Here is an 11,660-nt window from a genome sequence, read left to right as displayed (position 1 = left end):
AGTTCTTGACATATAAAAAATATCAAATATTTGGTAACCACTATTAATTTTATATTAATTCCTACTTATATAGCCTTAAATTATTCTTATATTTTTAGACTGAACTAGCTCTATATTATTAAGTTTCTAAGGCAGGCCAGGGAAAAACATTTCAGGTATTTTGGTACAAGGTACAAAATAGTTACTTGGATACTAATAACCTTTGGTTCCAGACCCCCATATTGATGAGAAAACTAATACTCAGAGAGAAGTTACTGGACCAGAGTTGTAATTTGTCAATGCAAGGGCTTCTAGTTTTTCGAAGATCAGCTTCATTCTCTCTTGTCATAGAGTGATGACTGAAAATGATTTCAGTCAAAATAAACTTATTGGCAAAAGAGGTCAGAATATTGGCTCACGTGGCTTAGCTAAGAATCATGTGACTATGAATCTAAAGACTGTGTTCAGCTTGACCCTCTACTGGTTTTGCAATCATGGAGGACTTATTTTACCTCTCTAGATCTTACATATTCTCAAGTAGTGAGAATAGTAACATCATTCTGCCAACTCCTTTGGGGAGGAAAATCCAGATGAGATATTGTACATATACACTGTAAATGATTATGTATCCAAGCATGCTATATAATGAAAACTAATAACGTCGTATGTTTATGTTGCCACAATCTTACATGTAACTTATAATTTTACTTACAATAAATATCTCAAAAAAGGTATTTTAATTTCCCCTTAGGACTCTTGGAAATTATGTTAAAAGCCCATTTCTGATTACTATCTGGGCTATATCATTGATATTCTTCTCCCCCACCGTCTCTAACAGGATTTAAAGTATTTGAGGGTTATTGTTAAGCAATATAGGTTTAACAAAGAGGAAATGATAACATGCAGAATTTACAGAGGATAACCAATGCAAAGATTATCTTAAAGCATCTTTCATTTTTCAGATTTAGATGCCACCTAATAATGTGAGGGGAAAAGGGCGTATTCAAAAAAATTACTTTGGAAGCAGAGGAGAGATTGATGGAGATACTTCAGGATTTGAGAAACTAAGCCTTCCCATCCAGAAGCATTTTATTAAAGTTTGTGTAGTGTTATTCTATAGCAAGTTTTCTTAACCTTAACACTACTGATATTTGGGCCAGATAATTATTATTTTTTTTTTGTATGGGCTATGGAATATTTAACAGTATTCCATGCCTCTACACCCTGGGTACCAGTTTGTATTTTTTTCTCACTTGTGGGAGGAACAAAATTCATGTGGAAAGCATAATCCCAATCCCATTGATCTTTGGAAAGATCAATGGCCAGTCTGAACAAGAGCTAGACCTTGTCTGTACTGAAATAGAAAAACTAGCTGGGTGTCATAGCTGGTGCTTATAGTCCCATAGATTCAGGAAGCTGAGGCAAACGGATCACTTGAGTCTACGAGTTTGAGATATCTGTGAGCTATGACAATATCACAGCACTCTACACTCCAGCCATGGCAACAGAGTCAGACTCTATCTCCAAAATGAAAGAAAGAAAAGAAAAGAAAAAAGAAAGAAAAAAACAAAAAGAAGAAAAGAAATCACGAATAAAAATTTGCAGTTGAAGATACAAATAAATAGTGTCTAAGAGGCAATGCTGTACCTATCTTGAATATTTCAGTATTTTCTTTACGAATGTATATATTATACATGTACGTATGTATCGGTTCTTTTGTATCATGGAAAGTACCTTTTAGTGTCTGTTGTCAAGTTTGCTTTTATAGTAAAATAATTTTCTCTAGTTATCCCTGAATTTTTGATAAGTCATCTTATACATACAAATACTGTGTTAGTGATGGTGCTGTGAGGAATTAAAGTATAGCTTATGGAAAAGAGATACAACTTTTTCACCTTGTCCTTCTGCAAGTTCTGACATTTTAATAACAGTTTTCTTGGGGTGTATGGTAGGTCTAGACTTCCCAGTGGAGATATAAAGCAAAACAAGTGAGTGATTATCTAAGGTGATTATAAAAAGACCACATATTTTTGCGAAACAGCTGTAAAATGAATAAGTGTGAGATAAATATTCTCAGGGCGGTGCCTGTGGCTCAGAGAGTAGGGCGCTAGTCCCATATACCAAGGGTGGTGGGTTCAAACCCAGCACCGGCCACACTGCATCCAAAAAATAGCCAGGCATTGTGGCAGGTAGTCCCAGCTACTCAGGAGGCTGAGGCAAGAGAATTGCCTAAGCCTAGGAGTTGGAGGTTTCTGTGTGTTAATGCCACAGCATTCTACTGAGGGCAATAAAGTGAGGCTCTATCTCTAAAAAAATAAATAAATAAAACAGAAAAATATTCTCAAATTTGCCAGAATAAGGCAATTCTTTAAATGAGGGTGCTCTCAGGCTTGGTTTGCAGACTCAGACTACCACATAAAGAACGTACATCTTCCAAAGTCATGGCCATTGTCACAGTCTCTCTCTTTACTTGCTAGTTCCATATGAAAGTAATAATTATAATCCAATTAACAGCACTGCTCATAGAACTTGTCTGCTCCAATTCTGACAAAGATGTGTGACCAAGGGACTTCATAACATATAGATACTAACATATAATTCAAATCCACAGAACTACAGAGCTCGGGGACTTTAGATATTGCCAGGTCTGCTGTGTTCACCTAACGGTGAGGTCATCAGAGAGGAAAGCACTGAAATGTTATGGCTTACTGTCCCTTCCTATTGAAAATAGAAAAGGCTTCCTGGGCAGTGCTTGTGGCTCAAGGAGTAGGGTGTTGGCCCCATATACTGGAGGTGGTGGGTTCAAACCTGGCTCTGACCAAAAAAAAAAAAAAAAAAAAAAAGGTCTTTCTTCTCCCCCCATTAATTGATTACTAATTAAAACCTATGGAAGAAAAAGAATTGAATTAGCTGTGCTAATCTTTTATTTAGAGACACATGTAGTTTACCTATTATTTGTTCCTTGTTGGAGAATTTTAATGAGAAAAACATGCCTAGTCTACAGGAATGTATGTAAAAATGCACAGTATCAACTTTGGTCAATAGTGTTTTACAATTTGAAAAAAATTCTCCTTAAAAACTTCACTAAGCAAGCTTCCTGTCTGATGCCAGATGGTAAATATTTTGATAATATTAAAAATAATACAACTCTAACAAGGTGACAGGATTGATGTAGGATTTGCCACTGAACAAGGTTGAATAAAAATGTTTTATTAGAGGAGAGCAGAGAATTATTGAACAGCATCACATATGCCAGATTTTAGGGTGGTTAAGTAACGTTACATTAAATGTGAGTTGGAAATACAATGTGGTATATGTTTAAAGGAAAAAGAATGAGAAGAGATAAACTGGATCCTATAATGAACAGGAAAAGGTTTTAGGGGTATTTAATGTAAATTAGACCATTACAGGTATCTTCATTTAAATGTCTCCCATGCCTTCCTTCCCTGAGAAATTACTTCATATGGCTTCAAAGGTGATAACTAGGACCAGGATATGGTTTCATTTGCAGCACAAGTAAAACAATATGAGAAAATATATGCAGAAAGCAACTTGCCAGGGGTGCTGGCGGGTTTTCAGGTTCAGTAATATTACAAAAATCCACAGAAAATCTTGTTCTTTTTCTAGTTTGCATTGTTTCTTCATGGTTCTAGCTAATTTACTAAAAGGGTCCTCAAGTGATTTGTGTCATGGCTTTCAGTGTGACTTTTAAGACTGTGCTATATTTCTAGAATAGTTGCTGTAGCTTTTATAGAGTTTAGATTCTAAAGCCACAGACAGTGAACCGGTTGAGTGATTAATTGAACTAGAAGGAGAGCGATGAATCGAGACATTTCAATCTTTACCTTATATTCTTGAGTTTAAATATGTAAATGTTTTTGTTAAGATTTTTTATTATTTTAATTTAAAGATGAAAGTTCTCAGGCTCAAACGAATTTCTGTTACTACAATTTCCTCCTAGCAGAACTGGTATGGAATGCTATACCAGTTTCTTGGATTCAGTCAGACATTTTGCTTTGGACCTGGGCCAAGCCTCGTAAAACTAATGCCAGCAGTATCATCGTTAACCACATCTACGTAGGCTTCTTATTCGTGCAGGGTTACTGTGTGGGAGCTTTCGCCTACCATTTCTCAGACATCGTTTCTGTAGGTAACATGCAAAAGTCTCTGGCCAGGTTTCTAAGGGCAATGGTAGAACCCATTTCTGTCTTAGCTTTAAAATACACATATATGACAGAAAGAATAAGTAAATTACTTAAAATACTTACTCAACAGCAAGATGGTTAGAAGTTGTCCTACTGTGTCACAGGGATAGTAAATAAGAAGGAGGGAATATTTTTAAGTGCAGTAGAAATGTGCGTCGGAAGCCAATAAACCTGATGAAAATCAGAAAGAGAATCTAAGAAGGTCCCACCGTTGTTAGACTTTTTCAAACCGTAAGAGCTGTGTAGGAATCCTTCTGTGAACCATAGAAATAATAAATGCTGAGCCCATTGGAACATAATCTCAATCAGCAAGATGCCACTGCTTTCCAGATTTCCTCACAGGGGCCTGCTAATTCCATGCCAAAACTAGCAGTGGCTTTCTTCCTTCTAATCTCCCCTAATGCCTTATTCGATTATTGTCACTGCTCTCCGACCATGCACTGTCCCTTCAGACTTGCATTTCCCCACTGAGTCATTCAGAGGAGGCTGGGTGTCCGCAGGATGTAGTCTAAGACCACAAATCATCTAGCTCCAAGTGAAAAAGACAGAAACAAGGAGGAAGAGCTCAAGAGGAAACTTCAAAGTTTTCTGGCAGCTCCCCGTACTGACTGGATTACTGCAGACCAGCAACAGGAATATGAGGAGTTTGGAAGATTTGTCTAGTTGATTGGCACCAGAGGGTTAGTTGGAGGGAGGAAACCAGGAGGAAGGTGAACGGGACATTTCAGTGCTCCTTGGCATGGCATCTCCTCTGCCCTGGCTGTGCATCGTTCTATGGTAAGATTATTTTTCCTAATTTTTTTTCTTTTCAGCTCAAAGGAAATGGAAAATAAGCATCCACTGGGTGACATCTTTATGAAATCTTGGAAGAAGGCAGGGTGGTGCATTAAGTACTTGTGGTGGGCTAGACTAGGGTAGATTAGACAAAACGTCTTCTCTGAGGCTGAGAGTAAGGATCATGGACTCTACTTACAGGCTAGAAAATGCCCTGGGGAAACTTGAAGATGAAGGCAACTTTTACTCGGAGAATATCAGTCGGATCCTGGACAACTTGCTTGAAGGCTATGACAATCGGCTGCGGCCAGGATTTGGAGGTAAGAAGCTTATTTTGCTATGTCAGACATGTTTTTCTCCCTCCTCCCTGAACTACCCTTCCAAGACCAGGGGAGTCAGAAAGAAGTTGGTATGCTAACATGGTAATGGGCAGAGATACTAAAGAGAGGCTGTGTGTATTTTTATCTACCTCTGTCTCTACCCCAGGTAATGACATTACACAAGTTACTTGGACTCTCTAAGCCTCCGTATATTCAAATGTAGTGTGGGTATATGATCAGTGCTTACCTCATAGCGTTATGCATGTGTAAAATGAGATTTTCCATGTAAAATATTTTTCTTAGCATTTGCCCTGTTGAAGCTGTTAAAATACAATAGTTATCATAATTTTCAGTAAAACTAATCTAATTTTCTTTCATTCCTCAATGTTACCTCAATTTGACTAGAATGAATTCAAAATAAGGCAACAGATACAAGGTTTTAGAGTTCAAAGACCCAAGGTCTCCCACTACTGAAGTGTAATTGGATGGGCTGCAGATTCTGGCCATGAGAAGGGGTTTTATGGTAGAGTCACTAAGTTCAGTCCACTTAACATTCCTCTGGACTCATTTCAGGTGCTGTCACTGAAGTCAAAACAGACATTTATGTGACTAGTTTTGGGCCTGTGTCAGATGTGGAGATGGTAAGTGAGCTTGGAGTGAGTTGGGTATTTTCACTTAAGGGAGCAGAGTGGAGTCCCAGAACTCATGAAAGTGGGCACTGCACCAAGCTTGGCTCCAGATTCATGACACAATATGTGTGTCCCTGCTGGGAGGGCATGGCCATTAGAGCAAATTACTGGCTTAATCTTCATGTTTCACTAAGGGCTCTGCTTGAATATTTTAATCTGAGGGACCTTTAAAGATTATATCCTCTGTGCCATCTACATATTGTGTGTTGATTCTTCCCTTCATGGGAAAATGTTCCCTTTCTTTGTGAAGTCCTACTAAGTTTTGTGGAGTGTGAAAAAAAGCTCCACAAAGATCCTATGCCATAGCATATGTGCATATTGACAATATCTATGAAATTAAAACACAACTGTCTTTGCAGCAATGTAATTATCAGCATTACTTTTTTAAACCAGTAAGGGGGTCATTTGGAAAAGCTAATACATTCCACCTTTTACTTTGTGGATGGACCAGTAGGTGTTCTGAGGACTCTGTTCCAGGTACAGATGGCTGTAGGATTCATAAGAATGTATTTATAGTAAGTGGGAATGAAAACCTGAACCAGTTTTCTAGAACACAGTGTATCATGATATTCTTTCACAGTTCTCAGGTACATTTCCCTCTGAAACTAAAACATAAATGCTAATGCTGAAATAAACATAAGTGGCTTTAAAGAAGCACATCAGTCGATTTTGTTAAGGGAATCTAAGTCTGGATAAAGAGTCACGGGAGACTTTTTCATCTTCTGCTTTATGAGTTGACAAGGAAAGAAGAAAACAAAGAAGGCTGATGGGAAAGAAAGAAAAAAGGAAGGAGTAGAGGAGGAAGAGAAAAGAAAAGGAGGAAGGAAGGAAGGAAGAAACAAGAAAGAAGGGGAGGAAGGGAGGAAGAAAAGGCTTTATTCTAGAGATAAATATTTTAAGATTTAAGGAAAAAGCAGAGTCAGCATTATTCAGAATCCTGAATTATTTTAATACTATATTTCTCATTTGAGTACTGAGTCACTCCAAGCAGAAACAACCACTACCATTTTCTACCCTATTATCAAAGTCTGGGTATACTTTGGATTTTATCTCATGCATGTGTTTCTTTTGAAAGTTCATTTGTGCATTAGAGCCCTATGTAGCCTGGATCATTATTGCATGGGTAGATCGCACATTAAATTATATTTTTAAAATGTAATCATTATTTTCAGTCATTAAGTCTTACAAAAGAATTTATGAAACAGGCAAAGCAATTTTGGGTAATGCTTTGACATAATTATAAGTTGTTATTTGTCATTCAATTTTGCAGTAGTCCTTATCATAATTCTTCAACATTTTAATGTGATTTTATAAAAGCAAGAAATTAAAACTTATAATTTTGATTTTGTGCACTTAAGATGATACTGTCTTTAGATTAATCATGGTAACAGTTGTTGTTATGCTCCCTGAGAGCAATATAAAATGAATATGATTTGTAGCCACAGAGTAATTATTAAGTAAAGTTTGTCTATCCTTGGAACTTTATAGTGAATGGATCTGTGAGGCTCTGAGATCCCTTTCAGGGTGAATGAGGTACAAAGGAGATTGGCTTGTAGGAAGGCCAGCACAAAGCCTAGACTACGTATTTCCACTTATTTATTTTTTTCTAAATCAAGGAGGTGGATTTTGATAGCTGGAGAGAAGAATCCAGCTTCTCTGGATGGGAGGAGAGGTGAAGGTGGAGAAGGTAGGATTATGAAAAATGGTACTAAATTTGATAATACTACAGACTACATGAGTTTGAGCAAAGTAATAACTCACGAACATTGTACTGGCAAGGTACTGCCATAAAAAATTGCTTCACTGCCTAAATTTTGGGTTTGGGCACCTAAGCTAGCGAGTGAAGTATTCTTAACAAGCTCAGCATGAATGCATATTTTATTTTCTCTTAGGAGTATACAATGGACGTTTTCTTCCGCCAGACATGGACTGATGAGAGGTTGAAGTTTGGGGGGCCAGCTGAGATTCTGAGTTTGAATAACTTGATGGTCAGTAAAATCTGGACTCCTGACACTTTTTTCAGGAATGGCAAAAAGTCCATTGCGCACAACATGACGACACCTAATAAACTCTTCAGAATCATGCAGAATGGAACCATTCTATACACCATGAGGTGAGCGTCCTCCAGTTCTGTTTTCTCTGCTTCAATGATGTATCTGTCCTACTAACTTGGACCCCTTTGTTTCACTGTCACTAGGCTTACCATCAATGCTGACTGTCCCATGAGGCTCGTTAACTTTCCTATGGATGGTCATGCTTGTCCACTCAAGTTTGGAAGTTGTAAGTTACAAAATGCTTCTGACCTCCTTAAATTCAGCTACCACTGGACCTCCGGGCTGGCTTCTTCCTTTTCCCTCCTTTCTTTGGGATGTCACACCATTCTCTCACTCCTTTTCTCTCTCTCTCCCCTCCCCATCTTCCCTATTCTCCTCTCTGCTCTTTTCTCTCTCTCTCTCCTTTGCCCCCTCTCTCTTCCCCGTTTCTAGTATAAAATAAACTTATGCTTCTATATTCTAAAAAAAAAAATTCTGAGAGCCAAATGATATATTTATAATATGTCATTTTAGGTTCAGTGCCAGTAGCTCCATGAGTAGGGTACCAGCCACATTCACCAAAGCTGGCAGGTTCAAGTCTGGCCCAGCCTGCTAAACAACAACAACTGCAACCAAAACAAACAAACAAACAAACAAGCAAGCAAACAAAAAAACAGTCGGTGTTGTGGCGGGCGCCTGTCGTCACAGTTACTAGGGAGGCTGGAAGAGAATCTCTTAATCACAGAGTTTGAGGTTGCTGTGAGCTGTGACACCAGGGCACTCTCCTGAAAGTGACATAGTGAAACTTTGTCTCAAAAAAAAAAAAAGTCATTTTATTTTATGTCAGAGACTAGGAAGCAGGAAGGAAATATTATCACAACACTTTCAGAGTGGTACCAGAAATACACTCACTTAATCATATTTGTCAATCTCATCCATAAAAGTTTTAGACTCGGGGATTAAAGAAAAACATTAAAGAAAATGTGTTTTTCCTGCCTTTTTACATAGACAGTGCTCATTTGGAAGGAAACAAAAAGTCAACTTGTCAGATTTACTGCTATGTTTAATTTGTTTCAAAACTTCAGATGCTTATCCCAAAAGTGAAATCATATATACATGGAAAAAAGGACCACTTTACTCAGTAGAAGTCCCGGAAGAATCGTCAAGCCTCCTCCAGTATGATCTGATTGGACAAACAGTATCCAGTGAGACCATTAAATCAAATACAGGTAAGAATTTGATAAACTCATGCATGCAATCCTGCAAGATGACTCCAGTGCACATTTTCAAAATGTGTTTCTTTTCCCTCCACATTAATCATTCTCTGCTAAGCATGTTGCTTTAAAGTGATGAGTAGTTTTCCTTAAAATGGATTTTGCAACCAGGTGCATATCAAGATGTGTGTATTCTTGGAAGGAGTAGGTGCAGACACAAAGAACCCCACTGAAAACAATGAACTACGTGCTGCTTTTCTCTATCATCTGCTGATCAAGTAGCTTTCTCGTGCAGTGAAATACACCTTGGCTTGTTTTCTTCCATTCCATGCTAAGTTAAAAATCTTCGAGATTTATATTTGACTACGTTCGTTTTGCAGACTGTCCGTAATCATAATACTGATATATGTGTCTTTGAACAGGTGAATATGTAATAATGACTGTTCATTTCCACTTACAAAGGAAGATGGGCTACTTTATGATACAGATATACACTCCGTGCATTATGACAGTCATTCTCTCCCAGGTGTCTTTCTGGATTAATAAGGAGTCTGTGCCAGCAAGGACTGTCTTTGGTATGCCTCACACTTTGTGCTCCACTTCCATTCATCCTCCGCCTCTCATTGCTTGTATATTTTGGTGAATATTCACACCAGTGAAGTTTTCCAATCCACAAAGGAAATACGCTCCTATGTCGATGAGACTTCTATGTCATGTAACATGACCCTCATCTCGTTATACGTTGTGTGGTGAATCCACAAAAAATTTGGCTTGTCTCAGAATTTTATCTGGTTCCCCATGACTTTCATGCGCCCCGTGTAGCTGTGTTTTATCTTGATTTGCTTTCTCAAGAAAGAGGAAAAGCAGAAAGGTTAAAACTGACATGTGAAGCTGTGAAAGCAAAAGGCTAAGCTATTGAACCCACTAAGCCGTCGATGGTATCTCACTTGTATTAGGTTGAACCAAAAAATGGCCATGTTTGCCGGTCTAAATGTAGTTAAATATCACCGATTTTCTGTGATTCAACCTAAATATTTAATTCCACTTCTGATGTAGAGAAGAACTACTAGTTTTTATGGAGCAAAATAAAATAAGTAGAAAATGTTATAACTGAAAATATTATCAGTTAACAAAGTCCAATTGTTTCTGGGTTCTCATGATTATAAATTTAGTAGCCTGTAGGGAAGACCTGAGTTGAACTGAAATCTCAGATGATTCTGGATTTTTAAAATTTATTGTACTACATAAATCTCCTTTTGTACATTAGAAAAGAATGTCTACAGAATGACACTGGCGATCAATGTTACGTATCCTCTGATTTTATACATTTCCCAAGTCTTAGTTCAAGAAGGAAAATTACCAGAAGACAAATGATACAATTTATTTTATTCTGAGGAAATATTTTACCTAAAAACCAGGTTAGAAATAGAAAAAAATTGAGTAACCTAATTTTATGCTAATATTTATAGCAGATAGACTTTGAAACTGTCATGAAAGATGATATTAGCTAGTGAAATTGATCAGAAATTCAAGGTTTTTTTTTTTACATAAGTGATTAATAATTCATTATAAGTTTTCCCAAGTACTCAATGACTTGTACTATGTATGATGTACTATGTATGCTTTATGATAGTTAAATGAATTCAATGCAGCAAACTTTCTGAGCAAGTTAAATGTAAAAGTCACTGCACCAATTTACCAAAATGTACAAAAATATTAATACCTACGATAATCAGGAGGAATTGTAATATAATAAAATAACACAAATTACTTTTCATAGAGCATTTCCATTGGCTCTCTGCCAACGTGTTCTCTGGTCTTGGTTTCGCATTCCCAGGGCTCATATGCGTTTCCCACTCTTTTTCACTATAGGGATCACCACTGTTTTAACCATGACTACCTTGAGCATCAGTGCCCGGCACTCCTTGCCCAAAGTGTCATATGCAACTGCCATGGATTGGTTCATAGCTGTTTGCTTTGCTTTCGTCTTCTCTGCTCTTATCGAGTTCGCGGCTGTCAACTACTTCACCAATCTCCAGACACAGAAGGCCAAAAGGAAGGCCCAGATGGCAGCCTCCACTCCAGTGACCGTATCAAAAGCTACTGAACCCTTGGACGCTGAGATTGTTTTGGTAATTGTTTCCTTCTTCTAATGTCACACACCATAGGAAAAGTCATCCCAGACAGTGATCACAAACAACTATAAAGTCCTAAAGTAACAGTGGTTGAGCACAAGTTCCATAACTCTAGTTCTAATGGCAAGGCCACTTTCTCTTCCAACTTCACAGAGAAAATCTAAGGAACAATCTTTCATTTATCTTTGGCCTACACTTTTGGCATTCTTCTTTCATCATCCTCACATGTCCTGGCAGGCTTCAGGCTCTCAGAGGAGAGTAGAAAATTTTTCTTAGCCTTTAGATGTTTCCTTTGAACAGGATCACTTACA

The 11,660-nt window shown here is 37.7% G+C and overlaps 1 protein-coding gene across 1 annotated transcript in view; it reads left to right on the top strand.

Moving 5' to 3' along the window:
- The first annotated feature begins 4,910 nt into the window (after window positions 1-4,910).
- Window positions 4,911-11,660, top strand: part of GABRA6 (gamma-aminobutyric acid type A receptor alpha6 subunit) — a 15,750-nt gene continuing 9,000 nt past the window's right edge. The window contains exons 1-8 of the mRNA XM_003781980.2: window positions 4,911-4,961; window positions 5,160-5,278; window positions 5,852-5,919; window positions 7,860-8,080; window positions 8,165-8,247; window positions 9,086-9,229; window positions 9,637-9,789; window positions 11,087-11,346. Of these exons, the coding sequence (XP_003782028.1) occupies window positions 4,924-4,961; window positions 5,160-5,278; window positions 5,852-5,919; window positions 7,860-8,080; window positions 8,165-8,247; window positions 9,086-9,229; window positions 9,637-9,789; window positions 11,087-11,346 (1,086 nt within the window). The 5' untranslated portion in view covers window positions 4,911-4,923. The remainder of the gene's footprint in view (window positions 4,962-5,159; window positions 5,279-5,851; window positions 5,920-7,859; window positions 8,081-8,164; window positions 8,248-9,085; window positions 9,230-9,636; window positions 9,790-11,086; window positions 11,347-11,660) is intronic.

The sequence above is a fragment of the Otolemur garnettii genome, unplaced genomic scaffold (genome assembly GCF_000181295.1).
Source record: "Otolemur garnettii isolate 467f Iridium unplaced genomic scaffold, OtoGar3 scaffold00003, whole genome shotgun sequence".
Classification (NCBI taxonomy): domain Eukaryota; kingdom Metazoa; phylum Chordata; class Mammalia; order Primates; family Galagidae; genus Otolemur; species Otolemur garnettii.
Note: the sequence above shows the minus strand (reverse complement) of the source record. Positions and strands in the feature narration are given on the sequence as shown.